Source organism: Xenopus laevis, chromosome 7L, assembly GCF_017654675.1.
Source record: "Xenopus laevis strain J_2021 chromosome 7L, Xenopus_laevis_v10.1, whole genome shotgun sequence".
NCBI lineage: Eukaryota > Metazoa > Chordata > Amphibia > Anura > Pipidae > Xenopus > Xenopus laevis.
The window spans coordinates 73068185-73082811 of NC_054383.1; the positions used below are offsets into that span (position 1 = coordinate 73068185).

A 14627-nucleotide genomic window follows, 5' to 3' on the forward strand; every position below is an offset into this window, starting at 1 on the left:
TATATATATATATATATATATATATATATATATATATATATATATATATATATATATATATATATAAAAATATATATATATATATATATATAAAATATATATATATATATATATATATATATATATATATATATATAAATATATATATATATAAAAATATATATATATATATATATATATATATATATAAAAATATATATATATATATATATATATATATATATATATAAATATATATATATATATATATATATATATATAAAATATATATATATATATATATATATATAAAAATATATATATATATATATACATAAATATATATATATATATATATATATATATATATAAAATATATATATATATATATATATATATATATATATATATATATAAATAAATATATAAATAAATATATATATATATATATATATATATATATATATATATATATATATATATATAAATATATATATATATATATATATATATATATATATATATATATATATATATATATATATATATATATAAATAAATATATAAATAAATATATATATATATATATATATAAATAAATAAATATATAAATAAATATATATATATATATATATATAAATAAATATATATATAAATAAATAATATATATATATAAATAAATATATATCTATATATAAATATATAATATATCTATATATAAATATATAATATATCTATATATAAATATATAATATATCTATATATAAATATATATAATATCTATATATAAATATATATAATATCTATATATAAATATATATAATATCTATATATAAATATATATAATATCTATATATAAATATATATAATATCTATATATAAATATATATAATATCTATATATATATATATATATAATATCTATATATATATATAATATCTATATATAAATATATATAATATCTATATATAAATATATATAATATCTATATATAAATATATATAATATCTATATATAAATATATATAATATCTATATATATATATAATATCTATATATATATATATATATATATATATATATATATATATATATATATATATATATATATATATTATATATATATATATATATATATATATATATATATATATATATATATATATATATATATATATATATATATATATATATATATATATATATATATATATACCGAACGAGCAGGAACGCACGACCACAAATGATCCAAAGGTCGGGTGCCAGTCTGTAAATCAGTACAACATCCCTCCAATGACGGCACTCCAGAATCAGTCAAGCTTAAGTCAGTAGATATAGATCATAAAGGTTTATTAAAGTGGACCAACGTTTCGATTCCACACATGAATCTTCGTCAGGGATTTCTGTGTGGAATCGAAACGTTGGTCCACTTTAATAAACCTTTATGATCTATATCTACTGACTTAAGCTTGACTGATTCTGGAGTGCCGTCATTGGAAGGATGTTGTGTATATATATAAAAAGAAATGCAGAAAAGAAATGGTGCTACAAATTTGTATACGGTATATAATACTTGAATATATCTATAAATGTAGCTATACTTTTTAATAGCCCTTTAGGCAGCATGTCATAATAATATATCTTATGTAATGTGTGCTTAAAGGACCAGTAACACCATTTTTTATTTTTAGAAAAAAAAATGCATATACATTACTTACCTCCAATATGCTGATCTTTCCTGCTGTTTGGGTAAGACATCAGAAAAAACTAAAACCGGCACTGTCCCACTACGTCCACAGGGTCTCCGCCATCTTCTTGCTTGTTCTCTTCTTCTCCCTTACGTGCTCGCTGCTGTGTCTCTCTTCCGGCACCCGACTTCCTGGTTTGTGGCGTCACTTCCGGTTTTGTGACAGTCTTTAGCCCCCAGTGTTGTACTCCACACAGCCCTCATTGGTTTTGTCTCTTTCTCCCACCATTTCTATCTTCTCTTGCTGTTCTGTTCGATTCCCTGCATTTCTCTCTCTCCCTGCTCCTTTACCCAGCCGTTCCTTTAGATTGCCTGCCTTGCCGTGCATCTCGCTCTCTCTCTGGCTGCTCGTTTACCCAGCCGTTCCGTTAGATTCCATGCCTCCCCCTGTATTTCTCTCTCTCCCTGCTCCTTTACCCAGCCGTTCCTTCAGATTGCCTGCCTCCCCGTGCATCTCGCTCTCTCTCTCTCTGCCTGCTCGTTTACCCAGCCGGCAGTTTCACTCATCACCGCTCTGGCTCCCACGCTGTATTTGGACTTCCGGTCACTGACTTCCGGTACTGTGCGGCGGAACAGCGTCGGGGACGCGCACAAAGTGGTCGCCTTTTCGCCGTTTTCCATGGCAATGGAGAATAGGTATTCTAAAAAAATTTTTAAAAAAATGCTAGGTATATTATATTAATGTAGTACGGCATGACCATTATTTTTAGAATGGATTTCTTGAATAAAAATTTTTGATGTTACTGGTCCTTTAATGTAGCTTCTCCTGAATTGGGTATTGTTTTCCCACACTGTGTCGCAGCTCATTTTCGATTGCTTATAATCTTCTCCTTGTTTGAAAAGTGAATATGTTACCTCAATTAGTAAAGTAAAAAGAGGGCAAGATGATTAACATGTAGACAAGATTAAAGCTACTTGCTGTGATAAAGAAGTAATTCAACATGGAACCAGATGAAACTGAAATCCACTGACAGAAATAGCAAATGTACTGTGTGTAGACTTAACATTTCTCTGTCAGTGTCCCCATTTTTTGCCTAATTAACAACCACACATGGGCATCTAAAACATGTATTATGGCTAGTGTAGCAGCCATGTCTCCAAGACAGGAAATATTCCTAATGACAGTATATCTGGTGAGACAAAACACAACACTTAACGGATTCACTCGAACACGATTTCAAATTAAAATTACGTTGCTTTATTCATACCTTTAAAATTTGTATGCTAAGGTACAGTGCATGATGGTCACCACTGACGCGTTTCATGCCCTATGGCACTTCCTCAGAGTGTTACAGATTTTCAAAGAGACACAACTTTATAGCAAGTCTAATGGCCAGACAATTTACATAATATGTTTCTTAAAGGTGTATTACATATATGCAGACCACATTTAGTCCCGCTCCTATATCCCCTCGTACAATCAATAAGGTTTTTTTTATATATATATATATAAAAACATCTTAAGTTATTAAAAAAAAACTCTTTTTTGTACCTTACAATACAAATTTTAAAGGTATGAATAAAGCAACGTAATTTTAATTTGAAATCGTGTTCGAGTGAATCCGTTAAGTGTTGTGATATAGAAGAGAGTTCTCAGGCCAGGAACCCGGATTCAGAGACATGTGATGTCTGGAACCAATCAGAGATCCCACACACTGAAGTAAAAGTTTGTTCCGATACGGATGGTGCGAGGCTGCGCCATTTTGGCTGCTGCAGTGTGGTGAGTTGAACTCTGTGACAGACGTGGGGAAGGCAGACGTTATATGAAGACGGTGTTTAAGTGGGACGCTTTGGAGATATGATGAGGCGATTGAAGTACTGAACCGTAACAAATCTACAGAGAAATCAGAAGGCATGTGCGATCTGTGGAACAGCTACGGCGACACGGAGGTGGAAACCGTTGCAGCTCTTCACGCATACAGAGCCTACTGAAAGTGTGACGCTACCGAAAGTAATACTTAAAGTCGGAAAATCGGAAGATACAAGCGATCTGGGAAACTGCCGCGACGACACGGAGGTGAAATCGTAGCAGTTCGAAAGCGCTATATCTGCTTGTAGGATTCGCACTACAGGACTGATAAGTATTAGCGGTTTATTACACTACAAAAGCTATTGTGCCTATCTATAACAAAAAAAGCGTCCATATAGGAATGAGTATATTTTGACTCCTATAATAGATAAAGAGACTGTAATTAAGTGAAACACCTATCATATAACTCTGCTGTAGAATTTCCAAGAAGTGCAAAAAGTATAAAATGGAAATGTAAAGTGGAATATTTATCCCTTTTCCCCAACATAGAAACTTTGTATAGCAGCCATAAAACGGATTGATTTATATGGTATAAGATGGCGATGGGACAGTGCAATGATGATATTGAAACATGTATGTTATTAAGTTCATCTACATATAATGAGAGGAGCAAAAGAGCTAAAATGCTATTTTGTGTGGACACTAAAGTAACAACTGATAGTACAGAACTTATGCCTGAAGGTACACAAAAAATAATGGAGGATCTCTTTAAGAAATTAAATAAATTGTCACATAAAGAACTTAAAGTATGGTGGGAGATTTCAACACTTGAAAATTATTTGGAGGTGGAAAGAGTACCAAGAGGCTTACGCCTTAAAAAATTTCCGGCTTTTGATTTACAAGATGAGGATTTAATGCAAGAATGGTATATGGCTTTATCTGAATGCTCCTTTAATCTGATGGGAATCCTAATACGTAAATATAAAAAAGAACAAATTCGGCTAAATGTGGAGATAGAAGAAATTAAAACTCAACTAGCATGCTATTACCAGCAATCAGAGTATAAAGAGAAAGAAAAAAATCTAAATGAAAGCTTAGAATCCATGGAAAGGAAAATTATGGAAAGCAAACAACAAAAATTCCTGAGAGATAAAGGAGACTATGAGAATGAGAGAGTATATTCTTGGGGTATGGAATTAAATAAAGAAAGAGGAAGATGGGAAAGAATCAAACCGATTTTAAAGCAGAACAAATGGAGAAAACAAGTTAAACGAAGTTCGACACCTACAAGAGATATGGATGAAACCCAAGGAGTAACCTTTTTTAGTAACTACCGACAGCGAAGCAGATACAAGTCAGGAAGCAAAAGAAACAGAAAAGGTAAAAGGAAAAATGAAAAAATCTGGAAAGAAGAAGCAGAACAGATATGGAAAACCGGAAGAAAGCATAGAAGTAGAAGAAAACATCAAAGAGAAAAAAGTGAATTTGAGAAAAGGTCTAAGAAATGTGGAAACACAAAAGAAGAAGTAGAAATTGACGTTCAAAGAAAATCTGAAGAAGATGACTTAGTTATTAATTTGTCATCATATAATCTGACTGAATCCGAAAGATCTTTGTTAAATAAGGGTTTAACATTCTGCCCAACTAGTCATTTCTCGCTTTTCTCTACTATAGTAGATCTTAATAGATTCATGAGATCTATATCCCTTAAAAGATATTTTAAGAATTTTGATAGCACCCACCAAATTGATACACATAATGTCAGTGATTCTATGACAGAGGGTTTGGAAGATAATGGAGAGAATTTTGCCACACAGGATGTTATCCAAGTATTGGCAGACCTAGTGGATGTCAATGCAATGGATACATCAAATGAAGGCAATATAGTACACACTGATTTAAAACCAAAATCTACATTTTACCCTATAGGACAAAATGGACCTTTTCTGGATCGTTTTTATAAATTGATATGTGAGGATTTGAAGAAACTTTCTAAAAAGAGAGAAAACCCTAACAGAAACAAACGTCAATATAACAATCTAACAAAAAAGGAATTTGAAGCACTAAGGCTATTAAAAGATAAAGAAAGTATAGTCATAAGGAAATCTGATAAGGGGGGGTCTATAGTTATCTTAGATAGAGTATACTATGAGACAGATATAATGAATCAATTAAAGGATAAGAAACAATATCAACTTTTAGAAAACGATCCAACAAAGGTATTTCAGGTGAAACTTAGAAAAATCTTGGAGTATGGTAAATCAATGGGAATACTCACAGCTAAGGAATTTGAATATATTTGGTGTGAGCATCCAAAAATTCCTATTTTCCACACACTCCCCAAGGTTCATAAGGGATTGGAGAACCCTAAAGGTAGACCAATAATAGCAGGTATGGGGTCCCTTAATGAGAACCTTGGAGAGTATGTGGATAGATTATTACAACCTATAGTTATAAATTTAGATTCATATATAAAGGACAGTGGAGATGTTATAACTAAATTACAAGATGTTACTTGGGAGGATGACATGATCTGGCTAACTTTGGATGTCACAGCTTTGTACTCTTCAATAGAACATCAATTAGGCCTACAAGCCTTGTACTTTTGGCTTTGTAAATCAAAACTCTATTCAAGAGAACAAAATAAATTCATCATGGAATCTGTTCAGTATCTCTTGAACCACAACTACTTTATGTATGATGGGCAATATTATCTCCAGAGATGTGGCACTGCAATGGGAGCTCGTTTTGCACCATCGTATGCGAACCTATTTATGGGATGGATTGAAGAGTGCCACATCTTTGGAGATAAAACAAAATGGGATGGACAAATATTCAAGTATTTTAGGTTTATCGACGATTTGATTGTTATTTGGAGGGGAAATGCTGAACAGATAGATGAATTTGTGTCATTTTGTAACAATAATGAATGTGGTATTGAATTTACATACAAGATCAATAAAAAAAGTGTAGAATTCTTGGATATACAGTTTACACAAGAGGAAGGTAAGATCGTGACAGATGTGTTTAGAAAGCCTATCAGTAGAAATTCCCTCTTGCTAAGGACAAGCAATCATCCAGAGCCGCTTCTGGAGGGCATCCCGATTGGACAATTCCTTAGGTTGAGAAGGATTTGTTCCACTTGGGATGCCTTCCAGAGGGCGGCAATGGATTTGTGGGATAGGCTAGCGAAGAGAGGATACAGTACAGAAACCCTAAAAAAAGCATATGATAGAGCGGTTTTGAGTGATCGAAACTATATGTTAAAGGAGAGCAGTAAAAATGCAAATAAACATAAAACTAAGAGATTTGAAAAAACAGACAAAGAAAAAGTCTACTTTGTGACAGATTATAGCAATGAGGCAACAGATATAAAGAAGATAATAATGAAACACTGGCATGTGATCAGTGCAGACCCTCTACTCAATATTAAAAAGCCATGGTTTACATATAGGAAAAGTAAATCAATTGCAAATCATATATCTCCTAGCATGCTCCCTGAAAGAAGAGAACATAGAAAACCGAATTGGCTTACAAATACAGGTACTTACAAATGTGGAGCAAGGATCTGTAAGGCTTGCAATTATATAAAAGTATCAAAGGGGTTTAGGAGTTCGGCTACTGGTAAGGAATATGAGTGTAAATCCTATATAAATTGTAAAACGAATAATGTGATATATCTGGCAACATGTATATGCGGATGCCAATATGTGGGTAGAACAATGCGGAGAATGAAGGATAGGATTTTGGAACACATAGCAAGTATAGGGAGAAAGGATGTCTCATCTGCTATAGCAGAACACATCTTGATCAAACATAATGGTAATGATAAATGTATATCCTTCCAAGGCATAGAACATGTCAGATTGGATAAAAGAAAGGGGGATTTGGAGAAATTAATTAACAAAAGAGAAACATGGTGGATGTTTGCTTTGGAGACTGAAAAACCAGTTGGTCTAAATAAAGATTGGGAGATTAGATACTATATTGAATAGAATAGTGTATAGAGAGTATGATTCAAGGCTCCCCCAAGCCAACATCCACTAAATATATACTTTTCTATTCATCCCCAAAAGTGTTCAAATAACATACATGAAAACAAAAAGAGTTGTTTTTTTTTTTTTTTAATAACTTAAGATGTTTTTATATATATATATAAAAAAAACCTTATTGATTGTACGAGGGGATATAGGAGCGGGACTAAATGTGGTCTGCATATATGTAATACACCTTTAAGAAACATATTATGTAAATTGTCTGGCCATTAGACTTGCTATAAAGTTGTGTCTCTTTGAAAATCTGTAACACTCTGAGGAAGTGCCATAGGGCATGAAACGCGTCAGTGGTGACCATCATGCACTGTACCTTAGCATACAAATTTTAAAGGTATGAATAAAGCAACGTAATTTTAATTTGAAATCGTGTTCGAGTGAATCCGTTAAGTGTTGTGATATAGAAGAGAGTTCTCAGGCCAGGAACCCGGATTCAGAGACATGTGATGTCTGGAACCAATCAGAGATCCCACACACTGAAGTAAAAGTTTGTTCTGAGACAAAACACACCCTACCCCCTCAAGCATAAAAGCTTGGTAATATCAGCACAAACAGGGCAAGCAAATAGGAGAATGATCCCTGCACTTTATTTTGAAAAACCACAAAATGTTTTGGTGGCAGACTTCCTTATCTTTAGTTATCCAAAGTGCCCACTTTCTGGCCTGGTCCTGACTTGCTTTGTGACAGTCTCAGAACCGCAGCTCCTGTTTGTTTTTGAAATAATTCAGTTATCCACAGATACGATTTTAAATGGAATTAGGAGATGTTTTTCTCATCAAATTAAATGTAGCCCAACATTGACAGTACGTAGGTACATTTTTTTTAGAGGATGATTGCAGTGGAACATGTTAATGTTTGTCCTTGATGTGCTCTCCCATCAGGTTCACTGTGTATGTAGCCAGATAGGCATGTGATTACCTGTTTGGTTAAAAGGTCATCATATCAAATCATATTTGTGTCCAACTTAAAGGGAGAGTATACCCCCTTGTTTTACACGAGTTCAGTGAATAGGACTACACTGAGCATAATTGTTGCCTGTTGTTTTAATCCATGTTTTTTTTGTTATTTCGTGAAATTAAGAAGACAAACGAAAATGATAGTTATTCCATGTTTGGTCCTAGGAAGGTAGATCATTACATTGCCAGTGCACATATAAGTGCAATCACAACAGTGAAAGGAAGGGGTTGTATATTGGTAATCTATTTGTCTAGCTCGCATGGGCCAAACATGAAGTAGATTTGGTTTCCCTGTTAAACTCAAGAAGTAAAACAAAACATAGATTGTGATTAAAACAGTAGGGACTCATAAATTCTTAGCTGTCTGGGCCCCTTACGAATTACTGGCAAACCCCCCCTGAATTCCTAAGTAATCTAACGGATGAATAGGTGGTTTAATAGAAGATTAAACAGTCATATATCCCCCATCCTCTAATAAGCATATGGTGTTTACACCCAAGTGGATATCTTACAGGCAATATCATGTCACTAAAAGTAGTAACTAACTTTTGCAAGGTATTACTTTGTTTTATTTTTCTTTGTTTTATTATGTATTAAGATTTCCAGAACGACTAATGCTTGCAATAAGGCACAAGGCAATGTTTATATTTATATTATTTGTCAGATCTTTATTATACAATGTTCATATGCAATGTAAACAAGCATGGAATGTACTCTTTTTCTTTTCTGGAAAAAAAACAAAACTTAAAGGAGAAGGAAAGCTACAGAGGCATTTTATTGCCAATAGATTAGCTGCAATAGTGCAAGCTAGAATGCTATATTTATTCTGTAGAATGTTTTACCATATCTGAGTAAAAAGCTCTCTGTTTGTTTAGGATAGCTGCTGCAGTATTAACATGGTGTGACATCACTTCCTGCCTGAGTCTCTCCCTGCTCTGGGCTCAGATTACAGTAGAGAAGGGAGGGGCGGGGAAGAGGAGCAAACTGAGTATGCTCTTGCCCAGGGCAATGAGATTTAAGCTGAAGGCAGGAAGTCTGATACAGAAGCCCATGTGTACACAATAGAAGGAAAGAAATGCAGTGTTTCTTTTGACAGAGGACTCGGAGCAGCACTACTTTGAGGGTTTAATGGTGAATTTAGATGGACCTTTCTGATAAGGCTTACTTAGTTTTAACCTTTCCTTCTCCTTCAATAAAAAAACTAAGTTACAAAAAGAAAAAACAGTAGGGAAAAATAATTTTGTATTCATTGAACTCATGTTGAACAAGGGTGTATCTGCCTCTGTAGGTATTTGATAGTCTGGGCTGCCTCTGACCCCCCACATGACTTACCGTCCCCATGTCAACTACTGCTTTCTTGCACTTACAACTGCACTGCTCATTTGTAGAATAAACCAGAGGAAGATTTTATTAGACTTTTGTTGAAAAAGACATTTTATGTAAGATTATACATTTCCTGCAGTAAATGATTGGAGAGAATTACGGGCAGACTGATGCAATATGATAGTTTTTTTTTCTGGAGAGACAAGATTATAACATGGCTCTTCCCAATGATTAATACAAGAGTCCTACCATTTCTGAGTGATTCTTAATTCACAATCTATGACATGTCAGTGTTTTGTCTGTGGGTGCTGTACTTTTGGTGCAAATGAAAGGATTTGCTGCAGATTACGGGAGAAAAGTACTACCAATAGCTTTTGAACTACTCGTCTCCCAGGAATACTACATGTTGTGCATGCTTAGCAAATTATACCGCCTCATTATGTGAAAAGCAATGAATGCATGAGGCTTAAAGAAGCAATTATCTTAAAAAAAAAATACCTCCTGGAGCAGTAGAGTTTATTTTAATCAAAACTTAATTTACCTCAGCTTCTTTTTGTGGAAAGAGTTACAATACATGCCGTTACCATAACAGTAGCTATTTTCACCAGTTGCACAGGGACACAATTACAGAGATGACTTGTGCAACCATTTGTACTTTCTATTGTGAAAAAAGAGCTGCTTTAGCAGCCTGCTACATTCAACAACATGTCATCACTTGCCACAATTTGCCTGCCGTTCAGCAGTACACTATTTGCATACGGCACAATGGTTTAAATAAGGAAAGAAATATGCCAGCGGACAAAAATTGGAACATTTTGTATTATAATTGCAAAGCGAAAATGTTTTTGCATTATGGATTAAACTAGCTTTAACACACAGTTTACTGTGGGCACACAACATTTCTTTATTACAGCTGATTGGAGTTGTGTTTTGATTTTGTTTGTTTTATTTTTTCCGTTGACACTGCAGCGTTATAGTAAAATGAAACTTTTATCTCATCAGGTAGAAGATCTATATTTAATTGCAATATGTCACCAGCGTGGCATCAGATCCCTGAGGGACCTCACCGTGGATCATCTTCCTTTATTAAAGAACATCTTGGAAGAAGGAAAGGTGAGAATCTGCAGTTGTTGAAGCGGAAATAATTTTCAGCTCAGCTTTTTTTATGTGCTGAGAGATTCTCATCACTCCTAATAACTTGCCCCTGGCCACTTCTCCCAGACCTTTCTTTTACTCTTGATGTTTGACCACCTACTGATTTTCTAGACTATTATCTCTTTGCATGATACCACTTATCCTGCTTTTACTTATTCCACTCAGCTGCTTACTCAGTGTTTCTTTTTCTGGAACCATGAGGCTTTTTATTGGTATGCCTTCTGGTGTCCATCTATAACGTGTCTCTTGGTACATTAATTAGCTCCTCTGAAATTAATCGTCTACAAACTATGGTAAAAAAAAAACAAACCTGTCATGCATAGACTCAGTAAAAAGTCTAGCTGTTGCTTTTTTACCTCTTGCGTACCACGTCTGTCTCCTAAATGATAAGCTTCTGGAAATCATTCAAACAAAATATTTGCTTCAGAAGCTCTTGTACGTTACTGCACAGTGGAATATATTGGTACCTTGCAGGGATGCACCGAATCCACTATTTTGGATTTGGCCGAACCCCCCGAATCCTTCATGAAAGTTTCAGCCGAATACCAATCCGGCTGATTTGGTTTGGCCAGGCAAAAGGATTCAGCAGAATCCGATTGCTGCTGAAAAAGGCCAAATTCTGGCTGAATCCCAAACCGAATCCTAGATTCGGTGCATCCCTAGTACCTTGTAAATAAAATGTTAATGCAAATGAATAGTTATATCTTTTAGGCTCCTTAAATCATGGTATTCTGAATAAGGGTCATTGATTTTACAGGGAGTCAGAACTACTGACAAGATTTCTATACCTTCATAGCTACATAACCGTTGTCTTGAAGTTGTCTCTTGCATAAGCTCTGTCTATGACAGCAAGGCAGTGATCTTTAGTAGAGTCCTGCATTGGTTTAATTGGATGGACCTGGAGTCGCAACCAATATTTATACCCACTTGAACTTGATACAACCTGATCTGCTATCCAAGAAGGCAGAAAGGAAGAGAAGCCGCCTTTCTATTTTTATAGAATTGTTCCTGCCTGTGACCAGCTGACACACAACTCAACCCACACCTCCATTAGATACCCGCTAATCACCCTTATATTCTGCTGTTACACATAGGTAATGGTGTGTCATTACAAAGCCTTTACAATGGCTTCAGACTTAAGAGCCTCAATCTTATATTCTACAATATAAGATTGAGGGATCTACTGATTACCAGCTAAAGATCTACTGGTAAATCCCAATCTACCTTTTGGGTACCCCTGGCCTATGGCAACAGAAATTAGAAACTAATATAGTGTAATACATTCAATCACTTTAGAGCACCACCCAGTGTTCAGAAAAGTTTTTACAGGAGTGTTCCCACTTTTAATTTTCTCTTTCAGGGGCCGTATGTAAAATTGAATATCCTTCAAATTAGTGCTGTGAACATCCTTTGCGTCTAATCAGAAAGCCTCCACCAGTTAGCCTAAGTGCCTACTTACAAACCAGAGGTTTGATATATCTCCTGTAGTAATCTCTCCAGCATATCTCTCTCAAACCGCAAAGCGTCTCTCCGGAACACCAAGGATGTTCACAGCACTAATTTGAAGGATATCCAATTTTATATACGGTCCCTGAAGAAAATTAAAAGGGGTGGTGCTCTAAATGATTGAACGTATTATACAATATTCATTTTTTAATTCCTGTTGCTATAGGTGCTTGTCTTATATTCTACAATCAAGGAAGTGCCATTGCCATAATCATGGATGCACATGGGGCATTTATTGATATATTAAAACTGACGTATAAAATCCATGATTGCCCAATCGGCATTAAGTTAATGACTTTCACACAAATTAAGTAATACACACAGCTGAATCATGGACTTTTGATTTCTGTTGCCTTCTAATTAAGCTTTATAAAGTCCAGGACCTGCTTTTATTCTTGTATGGGTTATCTTTTTCTAACCAATATATTTTTCTTTATGTTCCATGTAGGAAGCCATTTTAAAGCGTTATAGTATACATGGAAATAAGCTTCGGATTTACTTGCATTACCAACCATCATACTATCATCTGCACGTCCATTTTACGGTACTAGGACACGATGCTCCTGGCTCCTCTGTGGAACGTGCTCACCTCCTCTGTGACGTCATCCAAAACATAGAAAGTAACCCACAATATTACAAGACCCGAACCTTAACTTTTGCCCTGAGGGAAGACGAAGCCCTGCTGAAAAAGTTCAAGGAATTGCGAGATATTTAGAATATAACTGTTTTGCATTCTCTTTTGTATTTTGTAATAAATAAAAAAAAAAAAAAAACAGGAAACAAGGTTTAACGCATTGTAGTATTGTCACTCTTTCGTTTTTTAAAAAATGTGCAGTTTAACAGAATTGGGATATGGAAACACAATTTCTTCAATGAAAAAACGTAGTATGTAACAGATGTTTTAAAATGGCAGCTCCTTCTGTGCAAAAAATAAATAAATAACGTTTGGCCGTGAACATCTGGCATTGACTATGGGGTAAATTTACTAAGTGGCGAAAATTTGCCAGCGACGGATTTTGATGGTATTTTTAGTAGTACCATTTTGACCTCGTGTAAGACAAAACTCATTAAAGGAAAACATTTAGTAATAGTCAGGCAATTTATTCATACAGAATACAACATAACAGTTTTGTCTGGGTAAGCTGTTGGAGTAACACACAGAATGTCACCCAAGGACTTACCAAAGACACACCTCTTGGTCCAAGCGTTATATAGCTTTCAGAAGGCATTTACAGTAATTGTGACAAGGGGTACACAGAAATACCATACATGGTCTGGTGAGGAGACTTACTGGCATATACATTTATACATTCCTGTATGATGTGCAGTTTTGCAACATAAGAGTTTTCTGGTTCCAACTGTCCACAGCCTTGTAAACATCTGTTGGCTAAACATAGCCATTGTGGTAAAGCCAGTAATCGAGCAAAAAAGGGGCCCCAAGAGACATGCTGACACTCTGGAATCTAAATAACAGAGTGGAGATCATTTATTTGTATGGCCTAGTATGTTATATGAGTGACCATTGTCCACAGTTGACCATTAGCCCTCATAGTCCATCCTGCCTTGGGCCCTATAGCGTTATGGTGTCATAGAGGGCGGGGGTAATAGATATCGACCCTCTGACACTAGCCGTTCGTCCGTCATAGGAAATAGACAGATATAAAAGATATAAAATATACTGTATAAACACTTTGCAGCCACCGAAACACTTCGCCAGACGAAAATTCGCTCAGACAACACTGATTTACGAAGATGCAAAGTTTCGTCCAGGGTGCCGAACGCTGGCGAATTTTCACTAGCATTGCTTCGGCAATCAAAGCGAAGATGCGCTAGTGTTCAATTATGCCTAGCACAACTTAGTTATGGGTATTCGCTCAGGCTAATTTACATATGGCAGAAAATCATAAAGTTAAATGGACGTATATGTTGCAGCAAATACATTACATTACACAAGTCCATGGAACCTTAAAGGGATACTGTCATGGGCAAAAACATTTTTCAAAATGAATCAGTTACTAGTGCGGCTCCAGCAGAATTCTGCACTGAAATCCATTTCTCAAAAGAGCAAACAGATTTTTTTATATTTAATTTTGAAATCTGACATGGGGCTAGACATATTGTCAATTTCCCAGCTGCCCCAAGTCATGTGACAAACAAGGC

The 14627-nt window shown here is 34.7% G+C and overlaps 1 protein-coding gene across 1 annotated transcript in view; it reads left to right on the forward strand.

Annotated features, from left to right (window-relative positions):
• The window catches only part of dcps.L (decapping enzyme, scavenger L homeolog), a 34458-nt gene extending 21208 nt beyond the window's left edge, over nt 1-13250 (forward strand). Inside the window, 2 exon segments of the mRNA NM_001087662.1 lie at nt 10809-10919; nt 12916-13250. Coding sequence (NP_001081131.1) covers nt 10809-10919; nt 12916-13182 — 378 coding nt within the window. The 3' untranslated portion in view covers nt 13183-13250.
• Nucleotides 13251-14627: the final 1377 nt, after the last annotated feature.